Source organism: Triticum urartu, chromosome 2 (genome assembly GCF_003073215.2).
Source record: "Triticum urartu cultivar G1812 chromosome 2, Tu2.1, whole genome shotgun sequence".
NCBI classification, from domain to species: Eukaryota; Viridiplantae; Streptophyta; class Magnoliopsida; order Poales; family Poaceae; genus Triticum; species Triticum urartu.
The window spans coordinates 548,850,172-548,865,189 of NC_053023.1; the positions used below are offsets into that span (position 1 = coordinate 548,850,172).

Below are 15,018 nucleotides of genomic sequence, written 5' to 3' on the forward strand. Positions count from 1 at the left end.
CATAATTAGGAGAATGATGTGATTGACATGACCCATTCCATTAGCTTAGCACCCGATCGTTTAGTATGTTGCTATTGCTTTATTCATGACATATACATGTTCCTATGACTATGAGATTATGCAACTCCCGTTTACCGGAGGAACACTTTGTGTGCTACCAAACGTCACAACGTAACTGGGTGATTATAAAGGTGCTCTACAGGTGTCTCCAAAGGTACATGTTGGGTTGGCGTATTTTGAGATTAGGATTTGTCGCTCTGATTGTCGGAGAGGTATCTATGGGCCCTCTCAGTAATGCACATCACTTAAGCCTTGCAAGCAATGCAACTAATAGGTTAGTTGCAAGATGATGTAAAGCGCATGAAGAAACTCCATACTGATGGACTTTTGGAACCACTTGATTATGAATCACTTGGTACTTGCGAACCGTGCCTCATGGGCAAGATGACTAAAACGCCGTTCTCCGGTACTATGGAGAGAGCAGCAGATTTGTTGGAAATCATACATACAGATGTATGTGGTCCAATGAATGTTGAAGCTCGTGGCGGATATCGTTATTTTCTCACCTTCACAGATGATTTAAGCAGATATGGGTATATCTACTTAATGAAACATAAGTCTGAAACATTTGAAAAGTTCAAAGAATTTCAGAGTGAAGTTGAAAATCATCGTAACAAGAAAATAAAGTTTCTACGATCTGATTGTGGAGGAGAATATTTGACTTATGAGTTTGGTTTACATTTGAAACAATGCGGAATAGTTTCGCAACTCACGCCACCCGGAACACCACAACGTAATGGTGTGTCCGAACGTCGTAATCGTACTTTACTTGATATGGTGCGATCTATGATGTCTCTTACAGATTTACCGCTATCGTTTTGGGGTTATGCTTTAGAGACGGCCGCATTCAAGTTAAATAGGGCACCATCAAAATCCGTTGAGATGACGCCTTGTGAACTATGGTTTGGCAAGAAACCAAAGTTGTCGTTTCTGAAAGTTTGGGGCTGCGATGCTTATGTGAAAAAGCTTCAACCTGATAAGCTCGAACCCAAATCGGAGAAATGTGTCTTCATAGGATACCCGAAGGAGACTGTTGGGTACACCTTCTATCACAGATCCGAAGGCAAGACATTTTTTTGCTAAGAATGGATCCTTTCTAGAGAAGGAGTTTCTCTCGAAAGAAGTGAGTGGGAGGAAAGTAGAAATTGATGAGGTAACTGTACCTGCTCCCTTATTGGAAAGTAGTACATCATAGAAACCGGTTTCTGTGACACCTACACCAATTAGTGAGGAAGCTAATGATGATGATCATGAAACTTCAAAACAAGTTACTACTGAACCTTGTAGATCAACCAGAGTAAGATCTGCACCAGAGTGGTACGGTAATCCTGTTCTGGAAGTCATGCTACTAGATCATGATGAACCTACGAACTATGAAGAAGCAATGGTGAGCCCAGATTCCGCAAAATGGCTTGAAGCCATGAAATCTGAGATGGGATCCATGTATGAGAACAAAGTGTGGACTTTGGTTGACTTGCCCAATGATCGGCAAGCAATTGAAAATAAATGGATCTTCAAGAAGAAGACTGACGCTGACGGTAATGTTACTGTCTACAAAGCTCGACTTGTCGCAAAAGGTTTTCGACAAGTTTAAGGGATTGACTACGATGAGACCTTCTCACCCATAGTGATGCTTAAGTCTGTCCGAATCATGTTAGAAATTGCCACATTTTATGATTATGAAATTTGGCAGATGGATGTCAAAACTGCATTCCTGAATGGATTTCTGGAAGAAGAGTTGTATATGATGCAGCCGGAAGGTTTTTTCGATCCAAAGGAAGCTAACAAAGTGTGCAGGCTCCAGCGATCCATTTATGGACTGGTGCAAGCATCTCGGAGTTGGAATAAACGCTTTGATAGTGTGATCAAAGCATTTGGTTTTGTACAGACTTTTGGAGAAGCCTGTATTTACAAGAAAGTGAGTGGGAGCTCTGTAGCATTTCTGATATTATATGTGGATGACATATTGCTAATCGAAAATGATATAGAATTTCTGGATAGCATAAAGGGATACTTGAATAAGAGTTTTTCAATGAAAGACCTCGGTGAAGCTGCTTACATATTGGGCATTAAGATCTATAGAGATAGATCAAGACGCTTAATTGGACTTTCACAAAGCACATACCTTGACAAAGTTTTGAAGAAGTTCAAAATGGAACAAGCAAAGAAAGGATTTTTGCCTGTGTTACAAGGTGTGAAGTTGAGTAAGACTCAATGCCCGACCACTGCAGAAGATAGAGAGAAAATGAAAGATGTTCCCTATGCTTCAGCCATAGGCTCTATCATGTATGCAATGCTATGTACCAGACCTGATGTGTGCCTTGCTATAAGTCTAGCAGGGAGGTACCAAAGTAATCCAGGAGTGGATCACTGGACAGCGGTGAAGAACATCCTGAAATAACTGAAAATGACTAAGGATATGTTTCTCGTATATGGAGGTGACAAAGAGCTCATCATAAATGGTTACATTTATGCAAGCTTTGACACTGCTCCGGACGATTCTAAATCGCAAATCGGATACGTATTTACATTAAACGGTGGAGTTGTCAGTTGGTGCAGTTCTAAACAAAGCATCATGATGGGATCTACATGCGAAGCGGAGTACATAGCTGCTTCGGAAGTAGCAAATGAAGGAGTCTGGATGAAGGAGTTCATATCCGATCTAGGTGTCATACCTAGTGCATCGGGTCCAATGAAAATATTTTGTGACAATACTGGTGCAATTGCCTTGGCAAAGGAATCCAGATTTCACAAGAGAACCAAGCACATCAAGAGACGCTTCAATTCCATCCGGGATCTAGTCCAGGTGGGAGACATAGAGATTTGCAAGATACATACGGATCTGAATGTAGCAGACCCATTGACTAAGCCTCTTCCACGAGCAAAACATGATCAGCACCAAGGCTCCATGGGTGTTAGAATCATTACTGTGTAATCTAGATTATTGACTCTAGTGCAAGTGGGAGACTGAAGGAAATATGCCCTAGAGGCAATAATAAAGTTATTATTTATTTCCTTATATCATGATAAATGTTTATTATTCATGCTAGAATTGTATTAACCGGAAACATAATACTTGTGTGAATACATAGGCAAACAAAGTGTTACTAGTATGCCTCTACTTGACTAGCTCGTTAATCAAAGATGGTTATGTTTCCTAACCACAGACATGAGTTGTCATTTGATTAATGGGATCACATCATTAGGAGAATGATGTGATTGACATGACCCATTCCATTAGCTTAGCACCCGATCGTTTAGTATGTTGCTATTGCTTTCTTCATGACATATACATGTTCCTATGACTATGAGATTATACAACTCCCGTTTACCGGAGGAACACTTTGTGTGCTACCAAATGTCACAACGTAACTGGGTGATTATAAAGGTGCTCTATAGGTGTCTCCAAAGGTACATGTTGGGTTGGCGTATTTCGAGATTAGGATTTGTCGCTCTGATTGTCGGAGAGGTATCTCTGGGCCCTTTCGGTAATGCACATCACTTAAGCCTTGCAAGCAATGCAACTAATAAGTTAGTTGCAAGATGATGCATTACGGAACGAGTAAAGAGACTTGCCGGTAATGAGATTGAACTAGGTATTGAGATATCGACGATAGAATCTCGGGCAAGTAACATACCGATGACAAAGGGAACAACGTATGTTGTTATGCGGTCTGACCGATAAAAGATCTTCGTAGAATATGTAGGAGCCAATATGAGCATCCAGGTTCCGCTATTGGTTATTGACCGGAGACGTGTCTCGGTCATGTCTACATTGTTCTCGAACCCGTAGGGTCCGCACGCTTAACGTTACGATGCCAGTTTCATTATGAGTTTATATATTTTGATGTACCGAAGGTTGTTCGGAGTCCCGGATGTGATCATGGACTTGACGAGGAGTCTCGAAATGGTCGAGACATAAAGATCGATATATTGGACGACTATATTTGGACACCGGAAAGGTTCCAGGTGAGATTGGGACAATACCGGATCACCGGGAGGTTATCGTAACCCCCCGGGAGGTATATGGGCCTTATTGGGCCTTAGTGGAAAGGAGGGGAAAGGAGCAAGGGAGGGGGCGCCCCCCCAAGCCCAATCCGAATTGGGAGGGGGGCCGGCCCCCCTTTCCTTCCTCCCTCCTTCCTCTTCCTTCCCTCTTCCTTCCCTCTCCTACTCCTAATAGGAAAAGGGGGAGTCCTACTCCCGGTGGGAGTTGGACTCCCCCCCTTGGGCGCGCCACCCTCCTTGGCCAGCCCCCTCCTCCACTCCTTTATATACGGGGGCAGGGGGCACCCCAGAGACACAACAATTGATCATTGATCTCTTAGCCGTGTGCGGTGCCCTCCTCCACCATAATCCTCGATAATATTGTAGCGGTGCTTAGGCGAAACCCTGCGACGGTAGAACATCAAGATAGTCACCACGCCGTCGTGCTGACAGAACTCATCCCCGACACTTTGCTGGATCGGAGTCCGGGGATCGTCATCGAGCTGAACGTGTGCAAAAACTCGGAGGTGCCGTAGTTTCGGTGCTTGATCGGTCGGGCCGTGAAGACATACGACTACATCAACCGTGTTGTTATAACGCTTCCGCTTCCGGTCTACGAGGGTACGTAGACAACACTCTCCCCTCTCGTTGCTGCGCATCACCATGATCTTGCGTGTGCATAGGAATTTTTTTGAAATTACTACGTTCCCCAACATCTAGAGCTCGGCAGAGCTGTTCTGCCGGGGAAACTTCCCTCCCGGAGGGGGAAATCATCACCATCGTCATCACCAACGCTCCTCTCATCGGGAGAGGGCAATCTCCATCAACATCTTCACCAGCACCATCTCATCTCCAAACCCTAGTTCATCTCTTGTATCCAATTCTTGTCTCAAAGTCCGAGATTGGTGCTAGTAGGTTGCTGGTAGTGTTGATTACTCGTAGTTGATGCTAGTTGGTTTAATTGGTGGAAGATCATATGTTCAGATCCTATATGCATATTATTACCCCTCTGATTATGAACATGAATATGCTTTGTGAGTAATTACGTTCGTTCCCGAGGACAAGGGAGAAGTCTTGCTATGAGTAGTCATGTGAATTTGGTATTCGTTTGACATTTTGATAAGATGTATATTGTTTAGCCTCTAGTGGTGTTATGTGAACGTCAACTACATAACACTTCACCATTATTTGGGCCTAGAGAAAGGCATTGGGAAGTAATAAGTAGATGATGGGTTGCTAGAGTGATAGAAGCTTAAACCCTAGTTTATGCGTTGCTTCGTAAGGGGCTGATTTGGGTCCATATGTTTCATACTATGGTTAGGTTTACCTTAATACTTTTGTTGTAGTTGCAGATGCTTGCAATAGAGGTTAATCATAAGTGGGATGCTTGTTCAAGTAAGAACAGCACCCAAGCACCGGTCAACCCACATATCAAATTATCAAAGTATCGAACGCGAATCATATGAACGTGATGAAAACTAGCTTGACGATATTCCCATGTGTCCTCGAGAGTGCTTTTCCTATTATAAGAGTATGTTCCGGCTTGTCCTTTGCTACAAAAGGATTGGGCCACCTTGCTGCACTTTATTTACTTTTATTACTTGTTGCTCGTTACAATCTATCTTATCACAACACTATCTGTTACCACTTATTTCAGTACTTGCAGAGAATACCTTGCTGAAAACCGCTTATCATTTCCTTCTGCTCCTCGTTGGGTTCGACATTCTTACTTATCGAAAGGACTACGATAGATCCCCTATACTTGTGGGTCATCAGAGGCCATATTTATTTGCAAAAGAACTATTCTAAATCCTGATTGATGCACATTGGAAGAATATCATTCGTGTATTGCGAGCTGAGGAACAATTGGATATGCCACTTTTGCGATGAGATATTTAAATATGTGTAGTGTGTAAAATAAAATAATTCTCTACATCTCCTTTCTCCCGGTTCACATTCATTTACTACAATGCATTTCTTTCGTCATTTTTATCATGTCGCGTGCTTCCTTGAGTGGCGAGATGAAATTTACAATATCGTCGAGACATGTAGAAGTGCATGCTCTAGCCAATGCAACCAAAAGACCGATCTGATGGAAGAGACTGGGCAGCACATTATACGTCAACACTCCCCTCACGTGTGGCTCCCTCAGGCCTAAACGTGGACCGAAAGTGGGCTGCAATTTAATTGTGCCAGCTGGGTAGAAGTGCATGCTCTAACCAATGCAACCAAAAGACCGATCTGATAGAAGAGACTAAGCAGCACATTATACATCAACAAAACGTATGTTTGTTTTGAGGCTGATTAGGATTTATTTTCACCCTACACCTTTTTGTTAGGTTGATTAAGGTCAATTTCCGCGGTACGATGTTGTGGCATGCATTGGAGTGAACTGTGCTTAGTGTTGCACCTTTTTCTAGGGAAGTCCATCATGGTTCTCTTTATTGATATCAAATAACAATTACACTTTTTATGAGATTTTACATTAAAGAAAACTAGGGGTTCATCAACCCAATTATAATGATTTTTTAGATAAATATAAAGTATACAACTAACTCCTGTATCATATCATTCGCTTCTTTTCGTTAGATGCTTCAATTTGATCCTCGAAACATAAGCCTGCATGGGAATCACAATGGTCGATAAAAAAGTGAGATGCAGAAAGAGAAATTTTTATGCTTTGTTGTAACGTGCTTGAGGCATTTTTTGCCTTTTGTCCGTAACAACGCACGAGCATTGTCATAGTGAGTGTAAAAATACACTCGTCATCAGGCATGGTGTATGTTTGCTACTGGTGAGACGAGGCACAGTCGAGCTGGGCATAGAGGAAGTGATGACATGCACCCAAGGTGTTGAACATAATGCACGAGGGAGAACAGGGGAGAGGGGTCATCTCTAATGTGTGGCATTATTTGCCAACTCAGTCTAAGCCTCTAAGGGGTGGGCCCACTGGTTGCAGCTAGGCGCCGTCAATGCTTTATACAAATTTATACTACATTTCATATTAATTATGTGTTGTTTCTGTTCTATATTTTTAATTCCCTGCGATGTAAACAGGCATTCACATGAAATTTCATATGAATCAGACCATTCTTCTTATTTTTTTTCCTTAGGGAATCCATTTCCCATACGAGCAGGGGAGAGAACAGGGTAACAGGCCTCAACTTGTACAAACAGGACTAATTCAGGCCGACATTGTATGAGCACACTGGCCCAATTCATCCAAGGCCGAAAGAGACGACGGGCTTGTTAACAGAAGCCCGGCTAGCTAGTAGGAAATTCCTGGCAAATGGGTCCTCGCCCCTCGGTGGCATCCGTCACTGGCTAGTCGGCCACAGGCCAGAGGGACTGCACGAGCTCGGCGTAGCAGGCGAAGACGACGGCCAGGGCCAGCCCGAGCAGCGCCGCGCCGACGGCCACCGGCGCGCTCCCGGCCACCCATAGCGACATGCTCACCAGGAGCGCCATGGCGAAGGACCACAGCAGCACCTGCGCGGCCGCCGCCCGCGCCCACGCGAGCCGCTGCCGGGCGCCGTCCTCCGGGAGCGCGCACAGCGCCAGCAGGGACGTGAGCACGCAGAAGCTGAGCAGCTGCGACGCGAACACCGTGAGCAGGAGGTACTCCTCGCGCGCCTTCAGCTGCGCGGCGAACAGCGCGCCGGCGACGAGGACGACCAGCGAGAGCGTCCGCGTCGCCGTGGGCGAGGCGCAGGAGCACGACCTGCAGTTGCCGCAGCCGGCGCCGGACGGCGGCGGGATCTCGTCCGCCTCCGCCGCGGCTAGCAGCGGCTGCTGCTTCTCCATGTCGGGATCCGGCTCGTCGGTGGCTCCCATCACGCACGCACAATGGTACGCGAGTTGTCTGTGTCTCCACAATCCGAGCAGGCGGAACCGCGGAGGCGGGGTATATAAGCGGAGACGCCGCTTGCTGATAAGCTCGGGCGCGGGAGAACCAAGATATACGTGTGTGTAAAAGGCCAATCTTGAATGGCCAGCGGGATTTACAAGATTGGAAGGACCTGCGTACGTCTGAGTATCTTAGGCAGCTCGAGAAAGTACAAAACAAAAACCCTCCTCGTACAATCTTTTTTTCTTTAACTGTGGATCCAAATCCAACAGCCTATGCATGTTCTTCCCTCAGGGAGCAAGGGCAGTCCCGGTGATCATTGCTCACACTCTGCAAGCTGATGCTTGAGGCTCTTTCGTTTTGTAACAGAATAAGAGGAAACGAGATAGACAGAAAGAAAGAGCTGCAACGTTTTGCACGCCGCGCCTGTTGGAACCGCTCTCACACGGATGGATGGAGGTAGAAGAAGGAGAAGCACACAGTATACTGAAGTTTTACCCGGTTTTACAACCCCGTTACTATTCCCAAAGTATTAACTGAATTTGCAAACACAGTCGTGACCGTGCTTTGTAGTCCTACAGCAGAGTAGCGCCCACGCACACATGACCCGGCCATGGCCACTAATCCATGCATGCATAACTAATCCACCCATGCACTAAAAAACTTACTTGACCGGCCCACGCAAGTAGGTAGCTTATCCATCCATTGCATGCACGAACTAATCAACAATGTATGCAGTGACTACTACCACTACGTCACACACCCACGCACACCTACGCCACGTCCCCGTTGCGTCCTGCCCGTCCCGCGCGTCACCGACACGCCCGACGAACCTGACGAGCCCGACGGCATAAGTGTGTCCCGCCCGTTTCGCGCGCACCCGACGAGTCCAACCACACATGCCGTGGCTTATTCCAACACACACCCCTCTAAGCCACCGCTTAGAAAAGTCCGTCGTAGTCGACGTTGGCCGGCCAAGAGAGTTCTCTCGTCGCCGGTCCTTCCAGCTGCGGGCACTCGCGCCGGAAGTGCCCGTGCTCCCCGCACTTGTAGCAGCGCCTGCGCCTGTTGCCGCCGCTCCCCGACGCCACGCTGCGCCCGTCGTCGTCGTCCCGAGCACTGCCATGTCGAACGCTCCCGCTGCTGCCCACTGCGCCGCCGTCATGAGCAGCTGCTCACCCCCGCCTCGCCGCCGTCTTGTCCACGGCGCCGAACCCGCTCGTCGAACGCACGCAGCCGCCCAGCGCTTCGTCGAACGCCATCGTCGTCACGTCGTGGAACTGCTCGATGCCGGCGACGACGGGGAAGAGGCGATCCGGCACCGTATCCAGCAACTTCTTGATATGCCTGCGTCGCCCAGCGTTCCCCGAGGTTGGCATACCTCGCCGCCATGCCGCGAGCCTCCCGCCGTACACGTCGAGCTCCTCGCCGTCCGCCATCTTCATCCGGTCGAATTCGCCGTGCAGCGTCCCCAGCCTCGCCGCGCGGACCCGATCGACGCCAATGAACCTCACCTTCAGGGAGTCCCATACCTCCCTGGCGGTGAGCTTCATCGACACCTGCAGCAGCACATCCTCCGGCAACGCCCCGAGAAGCAACGCGCGCGCCATCTTGTCCTTCCGCGCGTTCACCGCCGCATCGGTCCGGCACCGCCTCCCATACGGTGTGGACGTCGAGGATCGCCTGCGCCTTGATGGCCCAGACCGTGTAGTTGTCCGCTGTCAGCATCGGCAACGCCATCGTCGCCGATCCGCCCGCGCCGCCGCCGTGTGGGACGAGCGCCATGGTCGTCGATGATCGCCCAAACCGAAGCTCTGTATACCAATTGTTGGAACCGCTCTCACACACGATAGATGAAGGTAAAAGAAGAAGGAGCACACAGTACACTGGAGTTTCACCCGATTTCACAGCTCCGTTACTATTTCCAGAGTACTAACTGAATTTACAAACACAGTCGTGACCGTGCTTTGTAGTCCTACAGCAGAGTAGCGCCCACGCACACATGACCCGGCCATGGCCACTAATCCACCCATGCACTAAAAAACTTACTTGACCGGCCCACGCAAGTAGGTAGCTTATCCATCCGTTGCATGCACGGACTAATCAACAATCTATGCACTGACTACTACCACTACGTCACACACGCACGCACACCTACGCCACGTCCCCGCTGCGTCCCGCGCGCCACCGACACGCCCGACGAATCCGATCAGCCCGACGATACAAGTATGTCCCGTCTGTCCTGCGCGTACCCGACGTGCCCGACGAGTCCGACCACACATGCCGTGGCTTATTCCAACACACACCCCTACCACGGCTTAGAGGAGTTTCCGTCGTCGTCGACGTTGGCACCGGCCAAGAGAGCCTGCTCCGCCGCCGGTCCTTTCCGCAGCTGCGGGCACTCGCGCCGGAAGTGCCCGTGCTCCCCGCACTTGTAGCAGCGCCTGCGCCTGTTGCGCCGCTCCCCGACGCCACGCTGCGCCCCGTTGTCGTCGTCTCCGAGCACCGCCGTGTCGACTCCCTGCCCACTGCGCCGCCGTCATGAGCAGCTGCTCACCCCCGCGCTCGCCGCCGTCTTGTCCACGCGCCGCAACCTCGCTCGTCGAACGCACGCAGCCGCCCGAGCGCTCGTCGAACGCCATCGTCGTCACGTCGTGGAACTGCTCGATGCTCGGCTACGAGGGAAGAGGCGATCCGGCACCGTATCCAGCAACTTCTTGACAAGTGCGTCGCCCAGCGTCTCCCCGAGGTTGGCATACCTCGCCGCCATCGCCGCGAGCCTCCCGCCGTACACGTCGAGCTCCTCGCCGTCCGCCATCTTCATCCGGTCGAATTCGCGTGCAGCGTCCCCAGCCTCGCCGCGCGGACCCGATCGGCGCCAACGAACCTCACCTTCAGGGAGTCCCATACCTCCCTGGCGGTGAGCTTCATGACACCTGCAGCAGCACATCCTCCATCAACGCCCCGAGAAGCAACACGCGCGCCATCTTGTCCTTCCGCGCGTTCACCGCCGCGTCGCCCGGCGCCACCGCCTCCCATACGGTGTGGACGTCGAGGATCGCCTGCGCCTTGATGGCCCAGACTGTGTAGTTGTCCGCGGTCAGCATCGGCATCGCCATCGTCGCTGATCCGCCCGCACCGCCGCCGTGTGGGACAAGCTCCATGGTCGCCGGTGATCGCCCGAACCGAAGCTCTGTATACCAATTGTTGAAACCGCTCTCTTACACGGATGGATGGAGGTAGAAGGAGAAGCACACAGTACACTGGAATTTCACCCGGTTTCGCAGCCGCATTACTATTCCCAGAGTACTAACTGAATTTACAAACACAGTCATGACCGTGCTTTGTAGTCCTACAGCAGAGTAGCGCCCACGCACACATGACCCGACCATGGCCACTAATCCATGCATGCATAACTAATCCACCCATGCACTAAAAAACTTACTTGACCGGCCCATGCAAGTAGGTAGCTTATCCATCCGTTGCATGCACGGACTAATCAACAATGTATGCACCGACTACTACCACTACGTCACACACACACGCACACCTACGCCATGTCCCCGCTGCGCCCCGCGCGTCCCGCCCGTCCCGCGCGCCACCGACACACCCGACGAACCCGACAAGCCCGACGGTACAAGTGTGTCTCGCCCGTCCCGCGCGCACCCAAAGTGCCCGACCACACATGTCATGGCTTATTCCAACACACACCCCCTAAGCCACGGCTTAGAGAAGTTCGTCGTCGTCGACGTTGGCACCGGCCAAGAGAGCCTGCTCCGCCGCCGGTCCTTTCCGCAGCTGCGGGCACTCGCACCGGAAGTGCCCGTGCTCCCCGCACTTGTAGCAGCGCCTGCGCCTGTTGCCACCGCGTTATACTGCAAAACCGTCTCTCTGACAGTATGATATAGTTGAGCCACACGCCAACAGTTCGGACAAATTTGCATTTGAGGAATATATAACCCCCATCTCGACGGGACGCGCGTCGATCCCTATGTTGCATGGAGCTGAGCATCTTCTATTCGCTGGGATCAAGCATTTCCTCTGCATGGGCTTCCAATTGCTCGGAAATTCTCAGCTATATGGGGGCCTTTGATGAGCAAAAAGAATTGATCAAGAAATTGTAAACTTTCGCATAATTGATGGTAAAAGAACGAGAGTTCGTGCTATTGTCTATAAAACTTTTCAGTGCCTAGCTCGAACTGAACTGAACGTCGACATACGTCCGTACATGGCACAGGCCACAGAGTGTCAAGATAAACTCCCGCTGATGGATGTTCAGTCTAAGGGGGATGCTATGGTGAGTGAATCTCAACAAAGATATAGTCAGTTAGTTATACAAGACCCTAGTACAAAGAGCCTAACTGTTCGTGAAGAAGATTCAGGCATATAAGAGTTAGCTAGCTAACACATTTCTAGATGCCCTAAAGCATCACATATAGGAAAGCTATGATTTTTAAGATGATACATACTTGCATCCCCCACAAACTGCAGAAAGTCTGATGCTGTCAATGACAGGAAAGCTAGCTAGCCCGGGAGTTCGCCATCAGTCTGCACTTTGTAGGTGTCAGGACTCAGGACAGATTGTCAAGAAGTTAGTGCTACCTGAACATGCTTGTTTAGCTCAACCCAGTTAGTGCTTCACTGTTAACGCACCTTGCTTAACACCACCACTATCTTCTGGAATGGAGCTCATACACAGATATCATGTATGAATAACAATCCGAGTATCATCTGAGTAGCAGCAACAAATACGAACTTGCATTCTGAAAGCACGACCTATTACAGTATTAGAGAATTCACCTATTCTTGCAGATAATATCCCTAGTTCTATCAAGCACAAGAAGGCAGGGTAGCATAGCATACAAACAAATAGAAATGTCAGTAATGATCCAATCAGGTTGAAAGATCCAGTCTCCCCTTATTCTAAGTACCTGGTGATCTTCAAAAAAACTCGACCAGTGCTTCCCATCTCAGTGAAAATTTTGGTCTTCACATATTTCATCACCCCTGTGTTTATAGTGATTGGCCAAGGAGTAAGCTGATCCACATTGCCGACAGTTCGGCGTCAGTCATCATCAAAATGATCATTTTGCGCTCCTGCAAGAATTCAGCACATGGTACACCGACGTAAAATTCAGAATGGAATTGCACGCCAATACAGGTTGAAAAAGCAACTCTTATGCGCATTTTTGAATCGGTCCGGTCTGAACAGAGCATACACCTCTGCTTGCTACAAAAACTCTTGCTTCCGCTTCTCAAAAAGCTCACGCTTTTACAGCATCTTCCGCGGCCAGCCGCTCGTCCTCAGTGGTAAGTCCCTCGATCAGTGAAATATATGTACTGTCATCAGGGGTGATGCCATTGCCCACCATTTCTTTCACCAGCTCCTCTGCATCCTCTCCTTGGCCATTCTTGCAGAGCCCTTGTATCATTGCATTATATGTCATAACTGTTGGGTTGAATCCCTTGTCTATCATCTCATCCCGAACCTTCAGAGCATCCTTGATGTCACCCTTCATGCTGTAGCCGCTGATCAGGGTGTTGTAACTGACAAGGTCTGGCTTGATACCTCTCTTTGTCATTTTGTCAATGAGCCCACGCGCTTCATCAAGACGCCCCAGCAAGCACAGCCCCCTCATCAGAGTATTGTATGTCACGTCATCTGGTGTGATCCTCTTCTTCTCCATTTCTCCCATGATCTCAAATGCCCGGTCCATATCTCCACCGGTGCAGTGGCTATTGATCAGGGCATTGTACATGACAAGGTCAGGCCTGATGCCTCTCCTCACAGCCTCATTGAACAGACTATCAGCCTCCTGGACCATCCCCTTCTTGGACAAGGCATATATCAAAGACGTATAGGTCACCACGGTCGCACGAATCCCTTTCGCAGCCATATGTTCAAACATCTTCATTGCTTTCTTCTCCTTGCCCTCCTTGCAGTAACCGTTGATCAATATATTGTACGTGAACGCATCTGGTGCAAGCCCCTTGTCACCCATCTCCTCAACCAATGCATGCGCCTCCGCAGCACGCCCTTCCATGAACAACGCGTGCACAAACAAATTGTATGTCGCGACTGTCATGGAAACCCCCCTCGCTACCATTTCTTCCCGGCAACGCAGCGCGGCCTCCAGATTTCCCCGGTCACAGTATGCGCCTATCAGCGCGTTGTACATCATCGGATTTGGCTCCACCTCTCCCTTAGCCAGCATTTCGTCGAACACCTTGGCTGCTTCCTCGACCTTGCCGACCTTGCACCATCCGGAGATAACCGTGGCGTAGGTGTACTTGTCGGGCGGAATACCGCTCCGCTCCCGCATCTCCCGCATGATATCCAGCCCCGCCTGGACGCGGCCGCGGGCGCAGAACCCGGCGATGATGGTGTTGTAGGTGACGGCGTTGGGGCTGGGCATCTGTCGGAGGAGCTCCAGCGCGCGGGCGGGCTTGCCGGAGGAGCAGAGGTGGCGCAACATGATGTTGAAGGTGGTGGTGGAGAGCGGGAGGCGGAGGCGGAAGATATCGGCGAAGAGGACGAAGGCGGGGGCGGAGGGGAGGGAGGAGAGGAGCGGGTGGAGCGTGGCGGTGGGGATGGGGAGGGAGAGCGACTTGAGCCGCGAGTAGAGGCTGAGCGAGGTGGTGTGCGGGCGGCCGGCGATGGAGGCGGTGAGGAGCAGGTGGGGCAGCGACGGGGTGGCGGAGAGGTGCGGCAGCACGGCGAGCGGGGAGAGCGCCGGGTCGGCGGACAGCGCCGACTTGAAGAGCGCGAGCGCCGCGGCCGGAGTGGGCGCCGCGCGGGCGGCCGCCGCGACGGCCGCGGGGGAGGTGGGCGGCGCCATGGAGACGGAGGTCGCTGCTAATCTGTTTCTCTTTTTTGATTTAGTTGCTGCTAACAGTAATGACTAGAAGCCTAGGCGGGTTTGCGAGGTTTTGTTTGCGGAGCCCGTTCAGAATACAAAACAGCAGCACTCTGAACTCTGAAGGGCACGCCAAGCTGCGATAAAATTCAGAACGGGCGACATTTTCGATAAAAGACGCTTTTATTAATTTATAATGTAGTATCAAGTGGATACAGCATAATAAGTAACACCCGGTCTCTTCATAGCTAAGATGCACACAGTTTT

At 50.1% G+C, this 15,018-nt stretch overlaps 1 protein-coding gene across 1 annotated transcript; it reads right to left on the bottom strand.

Annotated features, from left to right (window-relative positions):
* Positions 1 to 12,535: 12,535 nt before the first annotated feature.
* LOC125538679 (pentatricopeptide repeat-containing protein At2g15630, mitochondrial-like) lies at positions 12,536 to 14,801 on the bottom strand. The gene is made up of 2 exons (XM_048701947.1): positions 13,116 to 14,801; positions 12,536 to 12,991 (listed from the first exon to the last, which is right to left on the bottom strand). Exon 1 carries the CDS (start codon positions 14,731 to 14,733, stop codon positions 13,159 to 13,161), a length of 1,575 nt encoding a protein of 524 aa, XP_048557904.1. The 5' UTR covers positions 14,734 to 14,801; the 3' UTR covers positions 12,536 to 12,991; positions 13,116 to 13,158.
* Positions 14,802 to 15,018: the final 217 nt, after the last annotated feature.

What these genes read in the sequence shown, in the direction of transcription:
- LOC125538679 (XM_048701947.1), bottom strand. Translation starts at nt 14,733, where the DNA reads ATGGCGCCGCCCACCTCCCCCGCGGCCGTCGCGGCGGCCGCCCGCGCG.